The 26,672-nt window shown below is 37.1% G+C and overlaps 2 protein-coding genes across 2 annotated transcripts in view; both read left to right on the top strand.

Annotated features, from left to right (window-relative positions):
• The window catches only part of LOC125225463 (kinesin-like protein KIF13B), a 329,624-nt gene extending 328,888 nt beyond the window's left edge, over window positions 1-736 (top strand). Inside the window, 1 exon segment of the mRNA XM_048129202.1 lies at window positions 404-736. The gene's annotated coding sequence lies outside the window, so the exon portion shown is untranslated.
• Window positions 737-14,246: 13,510 nt separating this feature from the next.
• LOC125225143 (dynein beta chain, ciliary-like) overlaps window positions 14,247-26,672 on the top strand; it is a 36,067-nt gene continuing 23,641 nt past the window's right edge. The window contains 33 exon segments of the mRNA XM_048128715.1: window positions 14,247-14,553; window positions 15,055-15,212; window positions 15,705-15,927; window positions 16,477-16,629; window positions 16,828-17,039; window positions 17,117-17,632; window positions 17,723-17,833; window positions 17,902-18,056; window positions 18,301-18,490; window positions 18,577-18,838; window positions 18,914-19,062; window positions 19,142-19,353; window positions 19,429-19,714; window positions 19,815-20,093; window positions 20,175-20,310; window positions 20,386-20,567; window positions 20,651-20,809; window positions 20,893-21,066; window positions 21,179-21,324; window positions 21,446-21,572; window positions 22,339-22,584; window positions 22,661-22,885; window positions 22,988-23,214; window positions 23,334-23,463; window positions 23,562-23,974; window positions 24,195-24,330; window positions 24,412-24,546; window positions 24,645-24,775; window positions 24,867-24,877; window positions 24,880-25,199; window positions 25,282-25,994; window positions 26,072-26,373; window positions 26,452-26,606. Of these exon segments, the coding sequence (XP_047984672.1) occupies window positions 14,247-14,553; window positions 15,055-15,212; window positions 15,705-15,927; window positions 16,477-16,629; window positions 16,828-17,039; window positions 17,117-17,632; window positions 17,723-17,833; window positions 17,902-18,056; window positions 18,301-18,490; window positions 18,577-18,838; window positions 18,914-19,062; window positions 19,142-19,353; window positions 19,429-19,714; window positions 19,815-20,093; window positions 20,175-20,310; window positions 20,386-20,567; window positions 20,651-20,809; window positions 20,893-21,066; window positions 21,179-21,324; window positions 21,446-21,572; window positions 22,339-22,584; window positions 22,661-22,885; window positions 22,988-23,214; window positions 23,334-23,463; window positions 23,562-23,974; window positions 24,195-24,330; window positions 24,412-24,546; window positions 24,645-24,775; window positions 24,867-24,877; window positions 24,880-25,199; window positions 25,282-25,994; window positions 26,072-26,373; window positions 26,452-26,606 (7,281 nt within the window).

The following is a 26,672-nucleotide window of genomic DNA, read 5'->3' as shown; positions in this document are numbered from 1 at the left end:
TGCACAAACAAAGTACCCATTTTTTATTTACCCTTAGATAAGAGAAATTAATCCAATTTCAAAGTGACTGTAGTAGCAAAATAATAGTTAGAACACCGATCTAACTCCTTAGAAATGGTTAAAATATCTTAAGTAGGTAATACATGATGATATGTTTAAACATTCTTTAAGATGTCCTAATCAGTCTGTCAACATTAGTTACGAGAAATAAGTCTAACTAATTAGTCGATTACAAAATTTAGTTGTCCGAAATCAATCGGCAACTAATTTAGTTGCAACTAAATTAGTCGCGCTCTATACAACTAAGATTGATCATTCGTGGTTTTCAATCGTCAATCGCAATTAAATCTTGTAATTTTAATCGTTAATCGTTAGTCGATTACATTTTGCCCATCTCTGCAACCATGTGTATAAGTTACTGTACTGCACGAACAACTTTAGTTGTGTACCTGCCAGTGATTTGGCCAATCAGAGCGCGGAATGAATACGCGCGAAGCGTCCTCGATCGCTATTGGTTGTTGCGCGACAGAGGTGGCATGCGATTGGTTAAGTTAGTTTAAAAATGGCCGATGTAACTTATATCTATGGTTTTACTGTATGGACCGAATTATAAATATACGTCCACCACCCTGTTTCGTTTGTTTTAGCAAATGGTGCTTTCTATGTAGTTTTCTGTTGCATGATAAATTAAAAGTTTGAAATGTTGATGTTATCGGATGTAGGCTTTAATTTATTATGTGATCTTATCTTATCTTATCTTAAATCTGCGGGGGCCCTTACGGATACACTTCGACCCATCGGGATCTTTTGTGCAATTACCCCCTACGATCCTAAGATCCTTCAGCTATTCAGGAGCTTCTCGACCATCTCCACGTATCGGATGATGAGGCTCATGGGTAGCTCTCTGAAGTCCTTCGGTGCCAGGTAGCCTGCTCCAAAGTTCTTCATTCTTTGTCTGGCGAGGGCGTGACATTCACACATTAAATGTCTGACGGTCTCTTCCTCTTCGCCACACATGCGACAATCAGTGTTGTCGGCGTGTCCCATCTTGGCCAAAATTCCTTTGACCCCGTAATGGCCTGTGAACACCCCCGTTATAATTTGGAGTTGTCTTTTGCCTAGCTTCCCTAGCTTTTTGCTCCATCCAGAGTCTACCCTCTGCATAAAGAGCTTTGAATGCTTCAGACCAACCAGGGCATCCCACTCTTTTTGGTGACTAGCCTTTGTTTGGTCTTTCAAAGCCATTCTGATGGTTCCTTGTGAAAGGCCCACATAAGGTTCCGGACCTATGAAGTTGTCTTCAGATCCGGCCTTGGCAAGTTCATCAGCGTTTTCATTGCCAATGAAGCCTTCGTGCCCCGGTATCCATACCAGTTGCACCTTGTTTTGCCTTCCAAGCTTGTTAAGAGCTTGGATGCCGTTTAATACCAGTCTAGAGGTAACTCTGGGCGATGTGAAGGCTTTGAGTGCCGCTTGACTGTCGCTGAGTATATAGATAGTCTTACCTTGGATTTGTCTAACTATATTCTCATGTACACAGGCAATTATTGCATATGTCTCGGCTTGGAAGACCGTGGCATAATTGCCCATGCTGATACTACCACTGTAGTCATTTGCATAAATGCCTGCGCCCGTACCAGATGCCATCTTGGACCCGTCTGTATACCAGATGATGGTGTTGTCATCAGGGGTGGGTGTCTCCAGACCCTCCTTCCATTCGGCTCTAGTATGGACTTTGGTTTTGAAGTTTTTGTGGAAGATGAATTTCGGTTGCATTTTGTCGCAGCCCATACTCATCAGCCTTCCCATAGAATTGTTGTATTCCATGCTTGTGTGTTTAGTCTTCGGCATGCTATCGCTCCAGAGGCCTGTTAAAGCCAGCCGGTGTAGCGATTTCAGTGCCTCAGACTGTATCACTAGATGTAGCGGCGGGAGATCCAATAGTACCTCCAATGCTGCTGTTGGCGTCGTTCTGAACGCACCCGTTATAGCCATGCATGCTGTCCTTTGTACCTTCATGAGGACATCCTTGCATGTGCTCAGTAATGTCCTTGGCCACCAGGCCAGGCTTCCGTACAGGATTATAGGTCTCACCATCATGGTGTAGATCCACCTTAGTACCTTTGGGTTTAAACCCCATGTTTTGCCGTAAGCTGACCTACACATTCCAAACACTCTAAGTGCCTTGGCTGTGGTCAGTTCGACGTGTCTTTTCCAGTTCAGTTCTTTGTCTAGTGTTACCCCTAGATATTTCACTTCATTGGAAAGTTCAAGTACCCTTCCATAGAGCCTTAGTTGCTCCATGCCATTAAGGGCCCTTTTCCTGGTAAACGGTACTACCACTGTTTTGATCATTTATTATGTGATAGGTATAAGCAATATTTTATGCGTTTACGTTGTTCCCTTATTGAGTAAAGTTTGTTAGGAAATTTGATCTTCTCGCATTTATTAACTAGATTAATAACATGATGTAGAAGGTCTGACATTTCCATATATCGCAATTTTATAATATTTGACATTACAAATTTTCTGTGAATGAAATATTTATTTATTTTACATTTTTTTGACACAATCGCAATCCTAATTGACTATGTTGTAAATATAATTGGACATTTTAAATATGTGATTTAATTTAATTCTTTTTAGATGTAAATATGTGAATTTTGTGTGTATTATTAATTTAGAACCAATGAAATTTTTGTGATCAGTGATAATATTCGATGGTTTTGTATAGATTTTTTTACTGTATAGTTTGTGGTATAGATGTTATTGTAATTTATTTATATATTAGCTTATGTTGTCTATGGATGCACAGTTTTATATTCTGCACATGGAATATATTATCTGTGGTTGCTTAAAAACGCTTTTACTAAAAATTTACAAAACGCATTGCTCAGTTAAGTGTTTACAAACACAAAAGCACATTCAATTGTGATAGTATCTTGCCACACGAGAATACATTATATTGCCAAGCAATTTGATTATTTCGTTTGACACTCGCTTTTGTTGTCCCTATAGTAAAAAAATATAGAAACGTCCAAAATAAATGTTTAAAACTTCGTCCTCGTAAAAGACTTGTAATTAACTGATTTTGTGACGTGTAAAGACGCCCATATTTTTTGAAGAATGCGATCGGACTTAGTCTTATTAATAATCGTTTGCAAATGTGCCACATTATTTTTGACTATATTTACATACAGTGGCCGAAAAACACCGTTCGTGTTTCTTAAATTAAAAATGGGTGGTAAGAAAATGTATCGACTTCAAATAAATTATGTCACAAAAAACTGTCCTAAAATTTATCTCCATCCACATTCGAACAATAATCGATGGTAGATTAAACAAGTATTCGGTACGGTCGGAATTTGTTTAAAAACCGGTCGTTTCGAGCGAACTGTAGTTATTTTGAATGCTCGGTGCGTCAATATCAGTTATAGTGGCTTGTCATATCAGTTATATTAAGCTCGTCCCAAAAATATTAACTTTTATTCTCAAAACAGCTAGTGAAGTCGCTTTAAAAAGGGTTTAAACGTTGATCAATCGAGTTGACTATTATATATAAAGTTTAGTTGGCATGCCTTTTCTGTTTAGTAAATTTCCTCGCTGGTTAGAATATTTTATAATTAAACAGCGTTCTGAACCTTTTTTTCTAGTTTGTCCTTTTTGCGGTTCTGAAAATAATACGTTTTAGAACTTTGAGCGTTCATGGGTCGAGCTCAGTTTTAAAACTGAAGACACGTTACTATACGGATACCGAGTTTAGCTCATCTAATGTATATTCCATCCTTTTAGTCAGTAATAATCGTAAGTACACTTAAAGTACACTAATAGTGACGCCTGGTTATACCTAGTGTTTGTAATAATTTCACGTCATAGCCCAACACTTGCCTCCATCGTGTATATTCACATGTAATTGTAAGTTATTATAAAAAAAGCTAAAAAATATTCAAACGAGCTGTTTCAAAGTTACAAATCTAACGCCAATATAGTAATATTTGTATGACTGACATCATATTGTCGCGTAGTTCAGCCGGCGTATCATGCTTCCAATTTTATCACTTGTCCACGTGGATAAGACAACTGTCACTCTCACACTGACATACTTGCCAAAGCGTGACGGATGCTTTATCCACGTGGATAAGTGATAAAATTGGAATCATAATACGCCGGCAGCTTTCAGACTGTTGTACTTAAAACATTCCATTTAGATGGCATTTTTTTACAATTAATCAAATTCAAGTAGTTCGCTAATAAGTTAGATTTTTGACCTAGCGACTTAATTTTGCATTTATTGCATTACCTTCGGTTTTCTATAGATAAACCTAGGACAGCTCAATGTGTGTAAAAATCCAAAAAGAAATATAAAAGTATTTTCGAAGTATAGTAGGATGTGTCTTTGAACTCTATGTGTGCTTTCGTCAGTAGCGTAGCGGGAGATCGTGCACAAGGCACTGGTCCCAAAGATAAGCACTATTTGTTTTTTAATGTGCTTTTTGGGAATTTAGAGCTATCCGCTATAAAAGAGACGAACAAACAGATAAGCACTCCCGTGCAAATAAAAGAGACACGGCGATATTGATAGCTCACCGCTGGGCGAGTAACTATAAACATCGCCGTGTCTCTTTTATTTACACGGGAGTGATCATCTTTTGTTCGTTTTTATAGCCGATAGCCCATAGTTTACTAGCTCGCGGTGGGACCAGTGCCCAAGGGTCCTAGGTAGGCGGATAGTGACCTTAAAACAGCTACACGTAGGTTCAAATTTATTTAGATTAAGCTGACCATGTGCTGTGCTTTTGTTTTAAACAATAGTTTATAGGTAAATGAAATTATTTGTTTTGTATTATTATTTTATCATCTACAAGTACAGTAGTTGTATTTATTGCAGTCAATTCAATATGAGCTTAAACATTTAATATTTTCATCATGTTGGATTTATTTTAAACGTAGTTTTAAGTTTATTTGCCAGTCTATGAATTGTGTAGGTAATTAAATTTTTGAATAACACTTAGATCACAAATGAAATGTATTTCTAATTCTTTTATAGCAGCTACTCGGTAGCTTAGTTGGTTGCGTCTTTGCAACTACACATTTAAGCATAATCTAAAGAGATTTTAATATAATACAAAAATAGTTTCCTAAATAGTGGAAATATTTTTGCCAAGTAGCAAATTCGAGTCAACCATTGCTGTCATTATCAATAAATGTAATAATTACGAATCATTTGGTTTTTATTTACACTGTGTAATTACTTTTATTTTCCCTGAACATACGAACTTAAGACAGATATTAATTTGGAGCTTTCTAAAATGGGTTAATCAGTCGTAACATCAATTAACATCGATTTAAAGTTTTTTTTGTTCAAGAGAAATATTACCATATTCAAATGAACATTGCAATAACGAAGAATTTAGTCCATACAGAGTGTAACAAAAATGGTGGTGATCCGTTTAAGGGCGTACTCAGTATCGTATTCTTATCAGGAAAAAGTAGAAGAAAATTTTTTTTTCGCTAAAAAATTTTTCACTTTTGTATGAGCCAGGCCGCGCGAATAATCGGTCGAATCTCCATACAAAGATAAAAAAATTTTTCGCGAAAAAATAATTTTTATCCTACTTTTTCCTGATGAGAATACGATACTGAATACGCCCTTAAACGGATCACCACCATTTTTGTTACACCCTGTATAGTGTTTACTGTTTATTTGTAGCATAATGTTGCATGACCCTTATATGCGAGTGTGTTTCGTAAAATGTCCCACTTTGTCGATTACTATAAAGACGAGATTTGCTTGCATTTTATATGAATCAACTGACAAAGCTGCTTCATACAAATCGGCAAAGTGGGACGTTTTACTAAACACACTCACATATTCTTAATTTTAGAACTAAACGGGACTTAATCTCGTAAACACTTACATTTATATTTGGCCTTATATTCTTAGGTAAATTATTCATTAGTACATTTAGAAAGGGAATGTAGAAAAATAAACACAAGTATCTTGAAATAAGTGAATGATATGTAGAAGGTAGATGATCATGATATTAAGTATGTAGTTTATTTTTGACCAATCAAATCAAAATGGTATTTCTACAGGGTGTTTTTACCCTCACCGTAATTAATATACCAGGTGAACAACTTTTGCTTTGGAGCAAATCCCGGTAAAAAAGGTTAGTTTTTTTTAAAGTTTAGGTTTTATTTTATCACAGAATATAGTACAAGTACAGAAGGCTCACTCATTTGATGTTCACAAAATGCCGCCATTCTGGATTCTCACCTACATTAACAAACGGACCGCGCGCGAGCACCCGACATTGAACTCTAATGCGCCGCGCGAAGGTCGTCACCACTGAACGGGCCGCGAACTCGCGGCCGCCGGCATGTACCTATTATAGCGCGGCGATAGAATCGCGGAGTGAGCCGCCCCTGGTTTTATTATTATTTAAAAATGGGCTTACTCTACAGCTATACACACATACAGACTAGCCAAAGGCAAAGACGTGGCCTACGATGGAGTGAGCTTGCCCAGAAGATGCCTGTTCACCATAGATATCCCAAGGTATAAGCAAAATGCATATCGGTATCAAAAGTGAATGTCTACAAAAAAAAAAATCACATAAGTATATTAAAAACAGTGTTTCCACATTGAAAAAGTTGTGAGGTTTTGAGGATTTAAAAAAACGACGAAAGACTTCAAGAAAAGTTAGTGCTTTGCCCTTGATGGATCTGTATCGCCTTGGCGGGACTCTACCGAATATTTTCAGAGTCGATGTACAATAATTTGAAATTAATTTACCGACAAATCATTTACTTTAACTTAAGAGGCTACAGGAGCGAAAACGCTAAAATGGAAAGGAAGATTTGAGAATTTTAGTTAAATATATTAGTGTTATTAACTGGATTTATCTAAAAAAACTCTACAGAACAACTCGGTTAAAAGATATTGCGAAAAAATATTTAAAATGGAGGTTCCGCTCTCGACTGTTTCCTCCTTCAAAACTTAATCAAACGAAATTTGAGAATCTGAATAACAATGAAATAATCTGTGTCGGAAAGTTTAGTTTTTTTGGCTAATTAGTTTAGTTTAGTTTTATTTATTTCATAATGATAAATTACATTATAAATTATGCTATGTTAACCTATATGATAATATAATTGTTATCAATTTTGAATACCACACCTTTTTTTGCGCCATAATCAATAAAGCCGTTTTTGGAAATTTTTGATGAGCTTTAGCGTCATTAATAATAAGAATATAAAAAAAAAACTAAACGGTCCGACACAGATAAAAATTATAATAATCTGTGTTGAAAAAATCATTGCTCTATCGTCAAAAACCAGGGAGGAAATAGTCGAGAGCGTTTGTATGGAGAATGGACCCCTCCCATATCGTCTTAATTGAAAGCATTTACCAAGAAGATATCATCATATTTATCAAAATCAATATGGCGCACGCTATTTTAAACCGGATCACGATATCTTTCCCTGCCACGGACGATAAACAATCCGCAAGAACTGAATTTTATTTGCCTGTGCAAATAAATTATGATTTAGTACATCGGAGGTAAACGGATGGTTACCTAACTTGGTGTTCCAAGTTACGTTGTTAAAATTTTTAAAAGAAGGTTTTCTGAATCATTTTCGCCAGGCGGTGTTTCTGCGGTGCCAGGTCTTTCTGAAGCTTGGCGTCCACTAGGCGCGCCGAGTCGAGCCTCGTTAATTCGTTTTCTGCATTTTGAGATTGCGTCCATCAGCGACGCGTCGAATCGCATTCAAATGTATGAGAACTCGATGCGACGCGGATCGATTCCGCCTAGTGGACGCCAGGCTTTACAGTCATCCTCCTTGCGTTATCCCGGCATTTGCTACGGCTCATGGGAGCCTGGGTCCGCTGACAACTAATCCCAAGATTTGGCGTAGGCACTACTTTTTACGAAAGCGACTGCCATCTGACCTTCCAACCCGAAGGGTAACCTTATTGGAATTAGTCCGGTAGGCTTTACGGCCTGGCCACGGACACGCGCGAATTGCGGCAGCGGCAGCGGCGAGCGGTGAGCGGGAGAAACAAAAGCCTAAATGATTTTGACGTTACCAAAAGGCTGTTTTTCATACTACGAGTAGTAAGTGCCATTAATTATTATATACAGAGAGTAGTGTTTTTAAATATTTTAAATATTTGATACTGAGAATTTTATAGTTGTTTTAGTATTGAGATATGTAATCGAAGGGTTCGATGCTCATTCTGGTGTACTCGTAAAATTTCTCCGGGTACTTTCTGTGTTCTTCATACAAAATTGTAAATTCGCCATGTGTACGTCTGTTAGTTTCGTGTACTCCTTCTCTCAGATTTAAAATATCCTGCCCGAAATATGTGCTGTTTTCGAGAAACAGACGAGCAATTTTGGATAACACCATTTTAAATCCGTCCCCTCCGCTCGATGCCGCTGCCGCGACTGCGAAGTACGTGGCATGCTCCCCGCTCCGCGCTTCCCTACCGCGCCGCGCGCCGCCCCGCTCGCCGCTTAGACCAAGTCCGTGGCCAGGCCGTTACAGTAAACTTCAAAATCCACCAATCAAATAAATGTAGATTTAATGATTGGTGGCTTTTGAACTTTGGTGTCAGATCCAGACCTGGCGAAATAACGATTTAGTATACTTAGGCTCATTAGATTCTGTATTTTGTGAGTATGATTCAGTTACAGTCATAGCTGTCAGGGCAGGTCCCGTAGCCGAATGGCACTTGTACCTTGTCGCATTTAATAGTTTGACAATTTCGTATGACATTACAGACAAGACGTTAATGTGACAAGGTACAGAAATCATCACATATTTATGCCGGTGACTGTTCCTTGTATTAGGGGTGACCTTATTCGCGACGCTTCAGTGCTTACTTACTGATGACCTCCGCAAAATACTGACAGTTTCAAAAAGATGGACAAGATCATAGCGATCGTTGAGGTACCTGTATCCGCTCACCGCCGTGGCTTGTTCCTTGTGTCGGGGTGACCTTATTTGCGACGTCGCGAGTGTCATCTGGGCGGGCGGGGTGGAGCGGCCGGTGCCTGGTACCTACCGCTCACTTACTGCCAAGACGTAGGGTACGCAGAAATGGCTGTAAGGAAATAATTGTTGAATATTGTAGTAAGTATGATTCGAGGTTTAAATTTTGATCGCCCTACTCAATCAATCAATCAATCAATCAATCAATTTGTGGTGAACTAGCCTAGCGAGATAAGTAAAACAAGCTAGTTCCACATTAATAAGTTATATTGTCAAATAACGGCACACAAGAGTCACAAGCACAAGTAGAGAAAATAAGAGTACAAAGCACAGCACAGTATAGAAAAAGAGGAAGTCAGAAATAGCACAGAAGATAGGAAAAGTACATAAAGAAAGCACACATAAAAAGCGTAAGCTTAAAGCATTAAGCGGCGCACAAGCAAACCGAATATTGTAATGCAAGCGAGTCGGCGCGTAAGCATTAACCGTTAGCTCAGGCGGCGCGAGCGCATGCGTCCAGCCTCGAGAGTGATAAATTGCCGACTGGCTGGGATTTCCGAGCGCACACGAAAGCGCGCTCGCCCGCCGATCTGCGGCGGAGCGGCCCGAGCGATAAGGCAGTACCTTAACGCCGCGCTTGCGTCGCGCGAAGCGTAACAGCATTTTAAAACATATTATTGTTCAAATATTTATTATTTATTAACAATATATTTAATACGCCTGTCGCCACAAATTATTTATTCGTGATAACTACAAAATACACAAGTAAGAAAACAGAAACAGCAAATAAAAGAAATTAAACATATAAGTTACCACGAAATGGTCCCGACTCAGCATAAAATGCTAACCCAAGGGTCAGCGCTGGTCTTCCGTCGGGACCATTTTGTTGGTCACGAACGCAGCTGTACGACGCGGACTCGTGACATAGTGAACGCAGCGCAATGTTTATAACTAAACGCAGCGGCGAGCGCCATCTTGTCTGTCGCTAAGACGTCATACGTCATGTTACTGTTATGTCCAAAGAGCATTGAATCACTACGTTTTAAGAGTCGGCACTCTCGAACAACCCTCGAACCGATTTATGCAGGCGTTTTTTCGACGGTCGTGAGGTCATGTCACTGCTACCAACACAAAGAAAAAATCGCTAGGGCTCGACCAACCCAGTCCCTAATATTTATCGATATCGATAAATTTGCGATATTTTGCAGTATGGCGACTTAACAGTAAATTTATAGTATTTATACATATATTTAAAAAAATGTCTGGGATGGCTGTCAGAGGTGTATTTCAAGGATTTGGCGTTGGCATCCTGAGCCAGTCAGGATTACCGCCCCGTTAAGTGACGATAAAGTATGAAATTTAAGAAAAAACGCTGCTTCGCTACCCTAAAAAGAGCCTGCCGCCTTTAATACGCCCCTGTATAAAATGAATAAAACAAAAGCAAAATATACCATCACTTTTCTTTTACATGAAGTAATTTTTCAACTACTTTAGGCCATTTCTCAAAATTTTGGCACCGACAGGTGAAAGATTTGCTTTTTTTTAAATGTCGCATTTTTTTAAAAAGATTTGTAGGGATCGTTTGAATGCGTCTCAAACATTTCAAAAATGTCAAAGGCACCGATATCAATTAATTATTTTAGAAGTTATGATCGATTAAAATTCAGGTGAACGACATCATGATCAGGTGAAGGATAAATATACACAGGTTATCGACAACAGCAGCAGGTTAACGACAAATTAGTACAAATTTGTATGACACATTTGACAAGTTAACGACAAGCGTCGCTAACCTGCGTCCGTAGTCGATCACCTGTAGTTTGGTGGTCATTCACCTGATATGGACGTCATTCACCTGCCCATCAGCATTATAATAGTTTTTAACCGCCGCCCAAATCTCAAGGAAGGGGTCATTAATATTTTATACCCGACCTTTAAATAAAATTATAATATAATAGCTACTCTGAAGTATAATGAAGTGACTTCACTTCAAGCAACCACTTGCTTACTGACACGGTATTTAAACTATAATTAAGATTTCATTTTTTAAAGGGGGCAAAAAACAAATGAAAAAATTAAAATATGTAAATAAATCACAGAAGAGTTACTTTTAATTATAAAAATATAAGGATACTCATGTCTTTCCCATCACGGAACAATGGTATTCCGGACCTTTGGGAGGCGTGCGCGGGGCCGAAGCCAACGCGTAGAGGCCCTTTCGACACTTTAATGAAATGTAAGGGGTACACCGAGCGGATGTTGCCCTTGCCCGTATCATGGGACACACGCAGAGGCAACACCCAACAGGGTGTAAGGACTATTTGAGAGTTAATGGAATCTAAAATGAACTGGTCTATTTTGATGAAAGTGATGGACTAAATACTGGGCTATGGATAAAAAACCGGACGCCTGCCTAATAAAACGGTATCCAATTTTATTTCCGGCTGACGGTGACTCGTCCCCACAAGATGGGCCCCCACGAAAAGCGACATCCAAGATGGCTCAAGGGTAACACCGGTGTGAGAACTCAAGGGTGTCGAGAGGTTTACACCGCTTTCTGCCCAGTGGCTGTTAAGCCACTGTACCAACTCGCGTCTTATGCAAATTTTCACTTCCACCCCTGGGGCATGTTGCCCTAACGACTCCACTCTGGACGGCCAGCCAAGGCAAGCCAGAGGTAGAGAGTACTGTCCCACCCACCCGCCTTACGGGTAACAGAACTCCCCAGGAGCACTCGGGTACGTGGGGTCGCTGTTCCCCAACAGCTCGCCACAAGCTGCCCTGCGTTGACTGATTGCACTGGTAAAACCAATGGGCAATGGGTCGTCACATCCCTACTCATTATTATTATTATAATACTCATATTCTAGATTATGTTTTAATACTCATTATCATTACTTATTGATCCGATTGATCGCCCCTCGTAATGGTTCATCTGGCTTATGACAAGTGATCGACGTGTCGGTTTCCTGTCACTGAGTCGTTCACCTGGCTTTATCGCACAGGTGAAGGACACACACCACAGAAAAGCAACAATCCTTTGAGAAATGCAGCCTAAACCGATATGACAGTAATACTTTTCTCATTTAACGCACAAAACAAATATTGAAGGTGTAAAAAAGTATTATTACGATTGGTAAATTTATCATTATTGTCATCACCCTGTCCCAAAATGTCGTTCACTTGCCTATTTTAGCCAGGTGAACGATGCACAGGTGACCGACAAAATGGCAGTTATTTCGCCAAAACTCAAAAAGTATTTGCCGAACGAACTAAATATTTAGGTGCCTAAAAATAAGCAACAAAATACGAAACATATGTTACAGTTAATGCATTATCTCAAACAATAACCAGTTTATGATTGACAGAATAACGACTACTTACCCGTTACAAACTCCCGTTCGAGGTAATTAAAAATTTCTATTTTCTAATCAAGGCGTAGTGAGCACGTGCCGTTGCTTGCAGGTGATGGCCGATACTGGCGGCTTCGATTCATGCGGGGTGGGGCGGCAGAGGTGGAGTAGGGATCGCACAGTGCTTGCGAGTTTGTCTCGACAGGTCAACGACAAAAACGGCCGTGGACAAACTTTAAAGCCAAATAACTTGGAACATAAGAGTAATATTATTATCAGATACTCTAGTTTTAAAAGTTAAGGATATATGCAAATAAAATACAGCAATAAAAGTAAGTAAAGTTAATAATTTGTGTACTTTTAACAACTCGAAACATGAGTACTCCGCGTTGGGACACGGAAGGTGAACGACAAAACTTAGTTACAATTATTATTTATTTCATTAATATAAAATAAATCGATTTCAAAGCATCAGGCCTCTATGTAAAAACTGTCTTTTAATATGTATTGATAATTTATTTATGAAGATATTGTATACTAAAAAAAAAGTTCTAACATAAACGTAGTGACAGGTGGGGGTGGCAAAATTTTGAGAAATGACTTTTACAGCACTTCTCAGTTGAACTAATTTTGAGGCGTTTGCAGAAAATTCCTATGATTTACTGTGCCTGACGTTCATATTTGGCACTGCCTCCTAATTAAGAGTTTTGTTATAAGCCAGTATTTGTTGCTTCAATCTTCGTGTTTCTTGCATGTTTACCAGGAAAAGTTAATATTTACTGCAAAAAGCCTTGAAAACCTTTGCCCAACATTATCTTCATACAGGAGATGGATAAATATGCCGATTCTTCGTTACCTGTTAAAATTACCCATAATCGTCATCTGAAATAAAGAGATTATCGATAAGTTGGTCACACTCTATTGGTATTTTAGGTTATTTGTTTGTTTACGAAAAAACTTATTTACAGAATGTTTTCGCTTAAATCGTAGACTGTACATGATAAGTACTGCTTTAAATTGATTAAATGAGGAATTGTTAGCAACTCGAAACGAAAATATAATAAAATACTAGTTACCGACTTGCATATATCCAGTGCAAAGCTAGGCAAAAACAAGCCACAAGTTGATATTTTCAAATATCTAACACCACAAATTTCACACTTTCTTATTGGTTTGCCTGAAATTTCAATAATAACTTTAGTTATTTTATTATTTACTTAACTAATACTCAATGTAAAATTAGCGGGAATAAGTCGGAATTTAAAGTAAAGCCGAGTCCGCAGAGATTTTGATAATCACATAATCTGTGCTGATAGATCAGATAAAAAGTGTTATAAACGTTGAATTTCTATGAAAATATGACGTGTGCTCAGCACTTGCACAGACTGAGATTAATCAGAACCGCTATCAACTTACCTTGATCTGACTCTCTTTAGCTTGGTTTCTCTTGTTGCATCGCGTCATATTTAAATTAAAACAGTAACTGCTAAAGCGGGATCCCTGCTCATACTTCGTGTGCAGTTTTCGCATTCATATATCAGGAGTGTATTTTCAAAGGCGTTTAATTTTATTGGGTTTTCATAGAAAAATAAGCTTTTTTGAGAAAGACACCCGTCATATGTTTTCCACGTTTGTAGCGCGTATAAGTAACATTCTAGCTATGACTAAGGACTACCTTTCTCGAACATAACCCACATCCACAACTTTCTCCCATTTCCCCGAACACCTTTCACTTAAAACCGCATCAACTTTTTTGTCAACCCTCCAACCTTTTTACCTGTATCCAAAGTCGGCTCATTACAAAAGACATCCCTCCATAAAGACCTCGCGTGACCCGTTTCGCCTCCGCCTTTTCAATCGCTCCTCAACCGCCAACGAGCTATGACCTGAACCATGGATCAGGGATCATCTTCGAACCAGGACCCTCGGTTCGATTTCATAGGATCTTACGCTGTCAAATCCTTAAAACTTAAGCCAGAAAAATGGATGAGAGTTCTAAGCGTAGAGGAACACAGGTCTACTTTAAGAGATTTCGTGGACAAGCCGTTCCCTGTTCTTCTAGTGGTTGTTCTGACTCATGCTGCTCAGTTGGTCCCGGTGATATCTTTTCCGTGTTATTTGAAGAATAAGGCGGTGTATTATGTTAAGAAGAAGCCTGATGTTGTACCGAAGGAGAATTGCTCGGAGATGATTATCTTTGGTAAGTCTTTATTGGTGAGTTCAAAGTTTAGTAGACGAAAAGGTTTTAGGCAAAGAAAATAACTGACAATATAAAGAAGTTCCTTATGGGACTGGCACTTTACGAGAGACGAGTTAGTTAGAAGTAGGTGTAACTATATAGGTTGTCTGGTAGAGATCGCTCTTTAGCGATAAGACCGCCTGTTGTCTGCCTCTATTTATGATCATTTGTTTCGTCTCCACTGTATCTTTTTTCTGTATCTTTTGCTGAGTTGTGCCAATAAAGAGTCTAGGCTAAAGGGCTAGTCCTATCTATCTATCTATCTATCTATAATACAATTGGCTACCTGTGAGTGATAAACTGATAAATAGATGACACCCGGGATACCTAGGTATATCTTCGATCTAATCGAGTCACTACAAAACTATTAGCTTTTGTGGTAATGAAGGTGTACAAGTTACAATTTTTGCGACGAAATTTCAAGAAAGTATAGTTAAGTTATAAACTCATAACATTTTGTAGGAGACCTAGCTCCAAGACTCATCGATGAATTAGCTTCCCTGGTGGATGAGGTATTCGTGCCTCTCCTGTCCAATCCACTGAACCATGAGGGCTGGCCGCTCGTGGTCTCTCAGGATATCCTCAAGCAGATACATAGCCTCAAAAGTACCGTTTATGAGGTAAGAATATTGCCAAACTCACGTTTTATCAAATTGCAGAGGCATTATTTGATAAAATTCATCTATGCTTGATCTAAAAGTTGGTAGTAAATTAGTTACTCTATTTTTAGTTTTATCAGAACTTACAATTCCTCCTTGCGTTATCCCGGTATTTGCCACGGCTCATGGGAGCCTGATGGGGTCTGCTTTGATAACTTTATCAGAACTCACAATAAGTTTAGAAAAATAAACACGCCTGGCCCCGTAGCCAAATGGCATTCCTCCGACGCGAAACGAAAACGAAACGCCGCGAAAGGTAGTCTCGCTCTGTCGCGCCAATATGCAAGAGCGATAGAGATACATATCTACTAGCGTATCGTTTCGTGAGCGTTTGTGCCATTCGGCTACGCACCCTGAAATTAGCCATCCTTCAAAAAAGGTACCAACAAAGACGACCTATTTAAGTATTACGATTTCCGACGGTTAAACACCCCTTTTTAACTCCCGAACTAGGTCAAAGGCAAAGTGAACGGGCAAACCGTCCTCCCCATGCCCGTGGGAGTAGAACTAGTGTACGAAGCGGAGAAGGGGTTGCTTCGAGGCGAGGAGGTGGATCTGTACCTGAAGAGCGCTATAGAGGGGGTGGTGATCAAGTGGGCGCAGCAGATCAATGATGTGATGATGGAGGATTCGGCGCAGGCGTTCGATAATGGGCAGAACCCGGTGCCCACTGTTGGTGAGTTTGGGAGGATTTTATCAAAGTAAATTAGGTGTATCAATCAATCAATCACGAACGACGAACGATCGATGAACTATAATGATTTTTGCTCTATGAATCGAAATGGTATGTATGAATTTGCGAACTTGGCAATTAAGGTAATTTCCATTAAGCATAAAATTGGTCTTTGCTCGTGTTTCCGCGGTCGGCAAAAAGACTCATTTTGCCACTTGCCATATGGACGCTTTGATAGGTTACTCTTCTGAAAAGACCTTTGGGTCTGCGTCCATATGGCATAAGGCAAGTGGAAAAATGAGTATTTTGCCGATAACACCGACACATTTAAAAATTTAGAGCATTTTTGACTAAAGTGGTAACGTACTTACGTTTTTAATCCTTCAAAATTATAAAACCTTGCCTGCCTTTCCACCAAAGATGCACTACGTGAATTTATTTGAGGCACCCTAAGCGTGCATCAATTGCAAAAATAATTATATTAATTGAATTATTTAAATAAATTAAAATCTGGATCTGTCTCAATTTCGTTTGTTTTAATTTTGTATATAGAGCTAGCATTCTGGAAGTCAAGATTGAGTAACCTGAACTACATTTACGATCAACTCAGAGGCGATAGAGTCCGTTGCATGGCAGTCATACTTGAGAAGACAACGTCAGCTTACTATCCGTGCTTCAGTAGATTATTCAAGAACATCGTCTCTGGTAAGTTTCAAAAGTATATTTTTCAGTAAAGACACTACTGTTTCTCTCTCTTATCTTGAAACTTCTCTTTGGCAACCTGTTTCATCATGGTTTCTAGAAGTCCTTCTTCTTCAACCTTTAGAAATGGAAGAGCCTTTTCCATTTTATTTTCTTATTCTACAATACAGTGAATAACATATATCATGATATTGATTTTAGCACTAGCCGAAGCACAAGAAATAGATTTATATTTAAGGACTTTAGTGAAGCACTTTCAAGGTTTGGAAGACACAGATTTCACAGAATGTCAGCCTCTTTTCCGACCATTGTTCCACGTCATCTGCATGATATGGAGAGACTCCAAGTATTACTGTAGTTCATCAAAACTAATGGTGCTTCTAAAACAGATTTGTAATCTGCTGATTTATCAGGTAAATATAATTATCACCTGTTAATATAAGATATTTGCCAATGGACAAGAAATTTACTGACAATTTTAATATTTTAGGCAAAAAAATGCTTAGATCCAAGCACGCTATTCCACAGTGACATCGATGAAGCTACGCAACGTATACAAGTTACGATAAACATACTGAAGAAGTTTCGGAGCACTTTCGAATATTTCAAAGATAATCTATCCAAATATTTTGTAGACAGAAATGTTGTACCATGGACCTTTCACCCAAATGCGGTCTTCGAAAGAATGAACCGATTCTTACACCGATTGAATACTATACAATGGTTTTTCAAAACAGTCTTGGAATTTCAAAAGCTGGAGAAAATAGAAATAGGTGGCATGAAAGGCAGGGTCCTCAGTGGACAGATTAGAGAAATATCGGCAGAATTTGATTCATATTTTCATGGGTTCGCTTCCAAATCGTATGACGTCTTGGATCCTGATGATAATAAGTTTGACGATGACTTTAAGGAGTTTCAAGATAATATTGTAGATTTGGATTTAAAGCTTTCTACAGTATTAGTCGAGTCTTTTGATAGTTGCTCTAATCTAGAGGCTGTTTTCAAGGTAGATCTTTAAATTGGTATTGACATTTATTTTAAGTTATGTAATTGTTACGACATTTTTATGTTTTTAAACACACGTAAATTATTTCAGCTAATCGACATTATAGGATCAATTCTAGATCGACCATTAATAAAGAATGAATTTACAGCAAAATATTGTGAAATACTAGTAATGCTCGAGAAAGAGATAGAGATATGCGAAGTAAGTATACAGTATATTATAGAAACATGAATGCGATTGGTTGCTTCGACTGACTTTTCTGTTTCTAGGATCTGTTCAAAGAGCAGAGTCATCGCCTCCAAAAGTACGGGCATATGGAGGTGGATGCGTACCTCCCCCCAGTGGCAGGAGGCCTCCTGTACATGACGACGTTAGCAGCAAGGATCACCAAGCCTATAGCCTGCTTTCGCAGTTTGCCGCACCCGTAAGTCATCGGGGTGGGGCAAATTGCGAAAGCTGATTATCTGGCTTTAATTCTTCTGTTTCATTCGTTTCTTTATTGTGAGATGTCTTTACTTTACTATTTATTGTAGATTACATTTTCACAAGTCACGTTAATGTAGCGATAATAATAATTTAGCACTTAATAGTATTTTTTGCAATTTTAGACATACATACAAGGTAGTTCATCACTTTAGTAATATTGAATTAAATTTTCTCGCACGTAGGATAAAGGATACGGAAGACGCTTTAAAGCTTTTTGAAAGATATGACAAACTAATTGAAGAAATTAACGAATTCAAAAAGAAATACTTTAACGATTGGACAGTGAATGTACCAAAAATTATTGACACTAAAACCAAGAACATGATATTGGCGCGGCATGGCTCCGACTTAGTTTTGAACTTCAGCCCAATGGTAAGAATATAAGAATATACATTGTCAATATACACTTTTAAAAGCAAAGTAATATTCTAATGAGTGTATTATGTGTGTTTGGTTAGATTTTAGACATTCTTAAAGAAGTTCATCATTTACGTAACAACCCAGATACTCAAGAGTTACTTCCCAAAGAAAGTTTAGAGTTATTTGAGAAACAAGAAACATACAGACAATATCGCATAAATCTTGGTATAACAATCGATTGGTATAATCAGATTCGAAAGAATAGTCAGAAAGTAGAATTCGATTTGGTTGAAAGTGAAATAAAGGCGATTGATTTAAGAATAGATATGGCACAAAATGAATTAAATTGGAATTCTCAAGGTAAGAAAGGATATTTTAAAACTAAGTAAGTTCTGGTAATTAAAAAAAAAACTGATGAAACACTGTGTTTTGTAGATTTATGGAATTATTTACAAGAGCTGCATACACTAGTCGGCAGTCTTTATCAACGAATGTCTAAAATACAAGACAATTTAGTAGAAATAAAATCTGTTATGAGTTCGTGGGCATCTCAACCATTATTTGAAAGAAAAGAAGGCAAAAAGGTAAATAAGTTGCTAAATATGCCTTTGATTGGTTAACAGTTATCGATAGTGTTAATATGAATATTATTTTAATTTATAGGACACCTTATTGAACCTAGATGATCGTCAAGAAAGAACTAATAAACGATATAGTGATATAACATCAACAGCAGAACGAATTAGGGCATTGTTGAAAGAAAACATGGAGCTGTTTAACATGCAGGACAACCAGGATAGTCAGATATGGCTTAACTATGTAGAATTTATCGATAACTTGTTCGAAGAATCATTGTTTAAAACAATAGCTACTAGGTAGGTATTTAAAGACAATGATTAATATGATATGATGAATGATTACAATTTGATGATTAAATATTAAATTTTCAGTATGGGCTATATATCTGAGCATATGGAACCCAAAAACAAACTAGCGCCACTTTTTCAAGCTCAGCTAGAGTTGCTTGAACCAGACATGGTTTTCAATCCTAGTTTAGATCCAAATGAGAAAAAAGGGTTTACCGCGTTAATAATGGGCCTTATTGATGACATATTGAAAATGGCTACTTTGATAGAGAGAATTTATCCTCAAAAAGAGGAATCTTATGAAGCGCAAATAACACGTAACTCTGATATAGTTGAAATGAAGGACGATATTTTAAATGGTATTGAAAAGGTAAATATTACTGGGTTAATTAAGGCTGCTAACATGGTATACTATATTCTCTTCTAATAATTATCTCGGTTTAAATGAAATTCGAATTAATAATTTGTAGGTTATAGAAGATGCAAATGAATTTTGCAAGACTTTCGAAAACTACTCATTCTTATGGCTAGAAGAAAGAGATGCAGTAATGGAAATCTTTCTCACTTATGGAAGAATCCTTGCTCCTGATGAGATTGATAAAATAGGCTCTGAAGATAAAGACGTCATCCCTCCTAAACCATGTCCCCCTAAAATGGAAGCTTTTAGAGAGCAAATTGACCACTACGAAAATCTTTTTATGGATATAGAAGATATAGAATCTTATAAAGTATTTAACTGCTGGTTTCAGGTAAATAGTTTATGACCATTACTATAACATAATGCCTATATTTGTTTACCAACCAATGTTTAATATCTCTTTATATTGTAGGTTGATGTAAGACCCTTCCGTCAAGCTTTACTTAACACCGTTAGAAAGTGGGGTAACATGTATAAAGAGCATTTAGTGAATAACGTTACTTCGAGTTTAAGTGATCTCGGGAATTTCATACGTGAAGCTGATGAAGGTAATATTGAACGAAGAGGTGTTATTTTAGATGTGAAAACTAATTCATATTTATGAATAAATTGAAAATAAACAGGTTTACTTCAGCCTGTACCTGAAGGAGATTATGAAGCTTTAGTAACAGTCATGGGATATTTGATGAATGTGAAAGAACGTGCTGTGACTACTGATGATATGTTCCAACCTCTAACAGAAACCATAGAACTTCTCAAGTTTTATGACATGGATATTCCTGAAGAAGTCAATGTTCTATTACAGGTAACAGTAGATGACTTATGGTTACAATTTTTCAAAGTAGGACACATATTGAACAACTGAACATATTTTATTTTATTTTGAAGGAATTACCAGATCAATGGCAAGCGACAAAGAAATTGGCACTAACTGTAAAACAGCAAGTAGCTCCGCTGCAAGCAGCTGAAGTATCAGGGATAAGGAAGAAAATCGCAGCTTTTGACAGCCATGTGACATATTACAGAGAAGTCTTCAAGCGATACGATGTAGGTTAATAGTTACACATTTGCAATAAATGTAAAACTCATCATAAATGTTACACATTAAAAATAACATGTTTTTATTCTAGTTTTTCAAATATGAATGTGAAGATCCGTATGCTGTGATGTCGAAAGTAGATTATGAGTTATTAAATCTGGAAGAAGATATGAAGGGTATACAAGAATCGGGTTCATTGTTTGAGGTTAATGTTCCAGAATTTAAGTTTTTGAAGCAGTGCAGGAAGGAGTTGAGAATGCTCAAGGTAATTCATGCAGTTGTTCAGTACGGGCGCAGTGTGTTTAGGGTTATTGTGTTTTTTTAATTTTGCAAATTATTTCATTCAATTTACTAAATTTATCTTTTAAATTTAACAGCAACTCTGGGATTACGTGTTTATAGTAAGAACTAGTATCGATGATTGGAAAACTACGCCCTGGCGTAAAATTGATGTCGAAAATATGGACATTGAATGTAAAAAGTTTGCTAAAGAAATAAGATTGCTGGATAAGGAAATGAGAAGGTTAGTATTTTGCTACAAATGTTTCTACGCAAAATAAAATTAAGCTATGTTCATTAGGAGAAAGAGATAAAATATTCATGTTACTCGTAACTCTTGTTCTTAAGGCACAATTTAATTTTAGTTGGGACACCTACATAAACCTGGAAGCAACTGTAAAAAATATGCTAACGTCTTTGAGGGCAGTTGGTGAGTTACAAAATCCGGCGATACGCGAACGGCATTGGGACCAACTTATGAGAAGTACCAAGGTAAGTAAAACATTTAAAGAATTAATCAATTATATTACAGACGTCTATTATGTTCTTGTAAATAATTTCAATGTAAATAATTTCATCTAGCTCCATAGCCAATGGAACACACACGAATCTCAGTCTAATGTTATGGGTGTGAATATTGTGTAATGTATATTTAATGCATTTTGCATGGATCGATGTTGTACCAGCACTTTTTGCTTTAGTTATGACGAAATTGTCACTGAATTGTTTCATATTTGATATTGACCCATTACTTTGCCTGAAGGGAATGTTATTATCGAAATATTTTAAAGGAATGTACAGAATGCTCGCGAATGTAAATATGTTTGTGATCCACAGAGCTTAGCTGCATTGCCACCTGAAGTCACTGTAAGTACTTCAACGGCACGAGGGACAAACAAACTTTCGGCATGCCATACCTTTATGTCCTTCTTTAGAAGCTCATTTAGCGCGTTGTTTTCTTTTATCTTATATTTTACAAATATTTTATCACAGTTATCTATCATCTATTATCGATCACAGCTTTGCTTTTACATTATGAGTGTACAGTTAATACCTATTATGATATTTGGGTTGTCATTTGTGGTGTCGTTCTTGTGATGTTGATCCATTGTTTTTAGATCAGGTTCTTGTGCTGTCATTTTAGTGTGTCGACGTAGGATTGTGATTTGTCTATATTCCTGGTTTCGTGTTAGAGTTATAGTCTGAGTGTTTGCTCAGTATGAAACGAGGAATTATTAAAATACGTTAAATCGTCTAGGTAAGGATAGTTATGGATGCCAATACGACGCTGGCAGATTTATTAGCACTCAACCTTCATGAATGTGAGGAAGAAGTGAAGAACATTGTAGATAAGGCAGTTAAAGAGATGTCAATGGAGAAGACACTTAAAGATTTAAATACGACGTGGAGCGGGATGGAATTTGAACAAGAAGTTCATAAAAGAACTGGCTGTATACTTTTGAGGGCCAGTGAGGAGCTGATAGAAACATTAGAAGAAAATCAGGTAAAAATAATATAAATGAATATGGTGGTTATATCAATAAAGAAATGACAAATGTTTCAAATCGTTTTATTTTTAGGTTCAATTACAAAATCTCATCACTTCAAAATTCATAGCTCATTTCTTAGAAGAGGTTTCAAGCTGGCAACAAAAACTGTCGATTGCTGACCAAGTGATCACTGTTTGGTTTGAAGTACAACGGACGTGGACACATCTAGAGAGTATCTTTATGAGCTCCGAAGATATTAGGAAACAGTTACCAGATGATTCTGCGAGGTTTGACAATATTGATTCCGAATTTAAGGTAAAGTATTTTGCATAAAAACAAATAAGTCGTAAACTGCAAGCAAATAAACTAAATATTTTAAAAATATAACTTTTGATCAAGAGCAAAGTTTTATTTCAGATTTTATCAACGGAGATGTCCAAAACACCGAATGTTGTGAAAGGTACAAATAAAGAAGGTTTGGTTGCGAAACTCGATGGTTTACAAAGTGATCTGATTATCTGTGAAAAAGCTCTAGCCGAGTACTTGGAAACAAAAAGACTAGCATTCCCAAGGTTTTACTTTGTTTCATCAGCAGATTTGTTAGATATTTTATCCAATGGAAACCAAGCGGATTTGGTTATAAGGTAATCATTATCTTTTCCAGATTCTTAAAAAATAAAATGTATTTAATTTGTTATGAACAAATGAACAACAAAATTAAAGTGACAAAATGAACCATTTGACAAAATTAAATTGTTCCCAGGCACCTGACGAAACTTTTTGATTCAATAGCAAAGTTGAGATTTATTGAAGCAGATGACAAACCGGGAAAAATTGCCTCTGGGATGATAGCAAAGGACGGGGAATATGTCCCTTTCATGGTAGCTGTGACTGTACTGGAGCAGTAAGAAGATAAGATATAATTATGAAACTTACGTGTTTCTTTCATCTTTATGACTGTTTATTGACAATACTCTAATTTAATTTATAGGTAGAAGTTTGGCTAAACAGATTACAAGATATTATGAGATCCTCTATACGAAATTATTTTGGTGAAGGGATGGTATCGTACGAAGAGAAGCCAAGAGAACAATGGCTCTTTGATTTTATGGCTCAAGTATCTTTATGTGGATCTCAAATCTGGTGGACTACCGAAGTTAATATGGCATTTGCTAGACTAGAAGAAGGTTATGACAACGCACTGAAAGACTATTTTAAGAAGCAAGTAGCTCAGCTGAGTACTTTGATCACACTTCTAATTGGAGAACTAACGAAGCAGGATCGTCAGAAAATTATGACCATTTGCACTATTGATGTGCATTCAAGAGACGTTGTTAGTAAAATGATTCAAGGAAAAATTGAAGCTGGATCAGCGTTTCAGTGGCAGTCACAACTACGGCACAGGTCTAAACAATAGTAGAGCATCGTCATGAACACCAGCACGATCATTCGTCAGGTTCATATCCATTTTCACATCATCCGAGCTTTACTTATTTGAATTTGCTATGTATATCTTCATTAATGTCATGATCATCATTACTTATAATTCAATACATCCTCATCACTTCATACTGTAAGTTTGATTGAAACTTTATTTTATCGAAATAATTATTATTTGTTCAAGATGGGATGAGAAAGAATTCGACTGCTTTGCAAACATCTGCGATGCACAATTTAGGTACAGCTACGAGTATTTGGGCAATACTCCTAGACTTGTGATTACACCATTGACTGATCGATGCTACATCACTTTAACCCAGGTACCTGTTATAATAATGATTTTACCGGAATAAAAACAGTTGCATTCCAAGTAGGTATTAATGTTTTTTTATTATTTGTAGTCGTTACATTTGATAATGGGAGGAGGACCTGCTGGACCAGCTGGTACTGGGAAAACGGAAACCACGAAGGATTTGGGAAGAGCATTGGGTATCATGGTCTATGTATTTAACTGCTCAGAACAAATGGATTATCAGGTATTATAAGACATTAAAAAAGTCATCTTCTGAATTTCAATCATTTGTTTTAACTTTTTATTGATTTAACTCCAGCTAAAACCATTGTTATGTTTTAGTCTTGCGGAAATATTTATAAAGGCTTAGCACAAACAGGAGCGTGGGGTTGCTTTGATGAATTTAATAGAATATCTGTTGAAGTATTGTCTGTCGTGGCAGTACAAGTAAAATCTGTTCAAGACGCTATCAGGTAAATTCGTAATTAGTGGTTATATATGGGTACAAACGATTTTGTTGGTTCACCTTTAATAATTATTTTTAATAATTATTTATTTTTCCAGGGATAAAAAGGAAAATTCAATTTCATGGGTGAAATAATAGGCTTAGTCCCATCAGTTGGCATCTTCATAACTATGAATCCTGGTTACGCGGGCAGAACAGAATTGCCCGAAAATTTGAAAGCCCTTTTCAGACCCTGTGCCATGGTCGTTCCTGATTTCGAACTTATCTGCGAAATTATGTTGGTAGCAGAAGGATTTCAGGATGCTAGAGTACTAGCGCGGAAATTTATTACGTTGTATACTTTATGTAAGGAGTTGCTTTCGAAGCAAGATCATTATGATTGGGGCTTGAGAGCAATTAAATCGGTGTTGGTAGTGGCTGGATCATTAAAGGTAAAATAAACCTTCATTTTATTAGTCATTTTAAAAACCTCATTAACATTATGAAAAATACAATGATACTTTTATTGAATAGAGAGGAGATCCTGGAAGACCAGAAGAAGAGGTATTGATGAGAGCCCTTCGTGACTTCAACATACCAAAAATAGTGACAGATGATATGCCTGTCTTCATGGGACTCATAGGCGATTTGTTCCCTGCACTTGAAGTACCGAGAAAGCGGGACTTGGAGTTCGAGAGGACAGTCAAACAAGCTGCAATGGACCTTTTACTACAACCAGAAGACAATTTCATCTTAAAAGTAGTTCAACTGGAAGAGTTGTTAGAAGTTCGACATTCAGTATTCATTGTAGGCAATGCTGGTACTGGAAAAACTCAAGTGTGGAAATCGTTGTTCAAAACTTACCAAAATCTCAAAAAGAAACCAATTTTTAACGATCTAAATCCAAAAGCAGTAACTAACGACGAACTATTTGGCATAATTAACCCAGCAACTAGAGAATGGAAAGATGGATTATTCTCAGTCATAATGAGAGATCAAGCTAATATTGTTGGTGAAAATCCTAAATGGATTGTTCTAGATGGTGATATAGATCCTATGTGGATTGAGTCACTCAACACAGTCATGGATGATAATAAAATTTTAACGCTTGCGAGTAACGAACGAATAGCACTTACTCCTACCATGAGGTTAATGTTTGAGATTTCTAATCTTCGCACAGCAACTCCAGCTACGGTTTCAAGAGCTGGTATTCTATACATTAATCCACAAGATTTAGGATGGAATCCGTAAGTTCTATGATATCAATTTTTTTATTTATTGATGGAACCTATATTTAAATTTTAATGCAACAAATTATTTTCAGGTACGTTACAAGTTGGATAGAAACACGAAAAATACCGGCTGAAAAATCCAACCTCGTTATGCTTTTTGACAAGTATATTCCGCCATGCTTAGAGACGATAAGAAACAGGTTTAAGAAGATAACTCCCATAGCAGAAATGGCTCATATTCAAATGTTGTGTCATCTGCTGAACTGTTTGCTGGTACCTGAGAATACTCCTGCTGATTGTCCAAAAGAGTTACATGATATGTATTTTGTGTTTGCTTGTGTTTGGGCTTTTGGATCAGCTATGTTCCAAGATACTGCTATTGATTTCAGAGTTGGTATGTACTACTTTAACTTTGAAATAGTCCTGTTCTTTAGTGTAAAAAATAAGTGCTATTTACTTACTTTTGTTACAGAATTCACAAAATGGTGGGTGAATGAATTTAAAAACGTTAAATTTCCTGCTGGTGGTACAGTGTTTGATTACTATATCGACACTGAAACTAAACAGTTTACGTTATGGACAGAAAAGGTTCCCAAGTTTGAATTAGATCCTGATATTCCACTACAGGTAAAAAAAAATAGATTGTACATCAAACACTTTCATTGCTAATTTGAGTCGTAGCCAGAATGGTAC

This window comes from Leguminivora glycinivorella, chromosome 4 (genome assembly GCF_023078275.1).
Source record: "Leguminivora glycinivorella isolate SPB_JAAS2020 chromosome 4, LegGlyc_1.1, whole genome shotgun sequence".
Taxonomy (NCBI): domain Eukaryota; kingdom Metazoa; phylum Arthropoda; class Insecta; order Lepidoptera; family Tortricidae; genus Leguminivora; species Leguminivora glycinivorella.
This window is presented reverse-complemented; position numbering and strand designations above follow the sequence as displayed.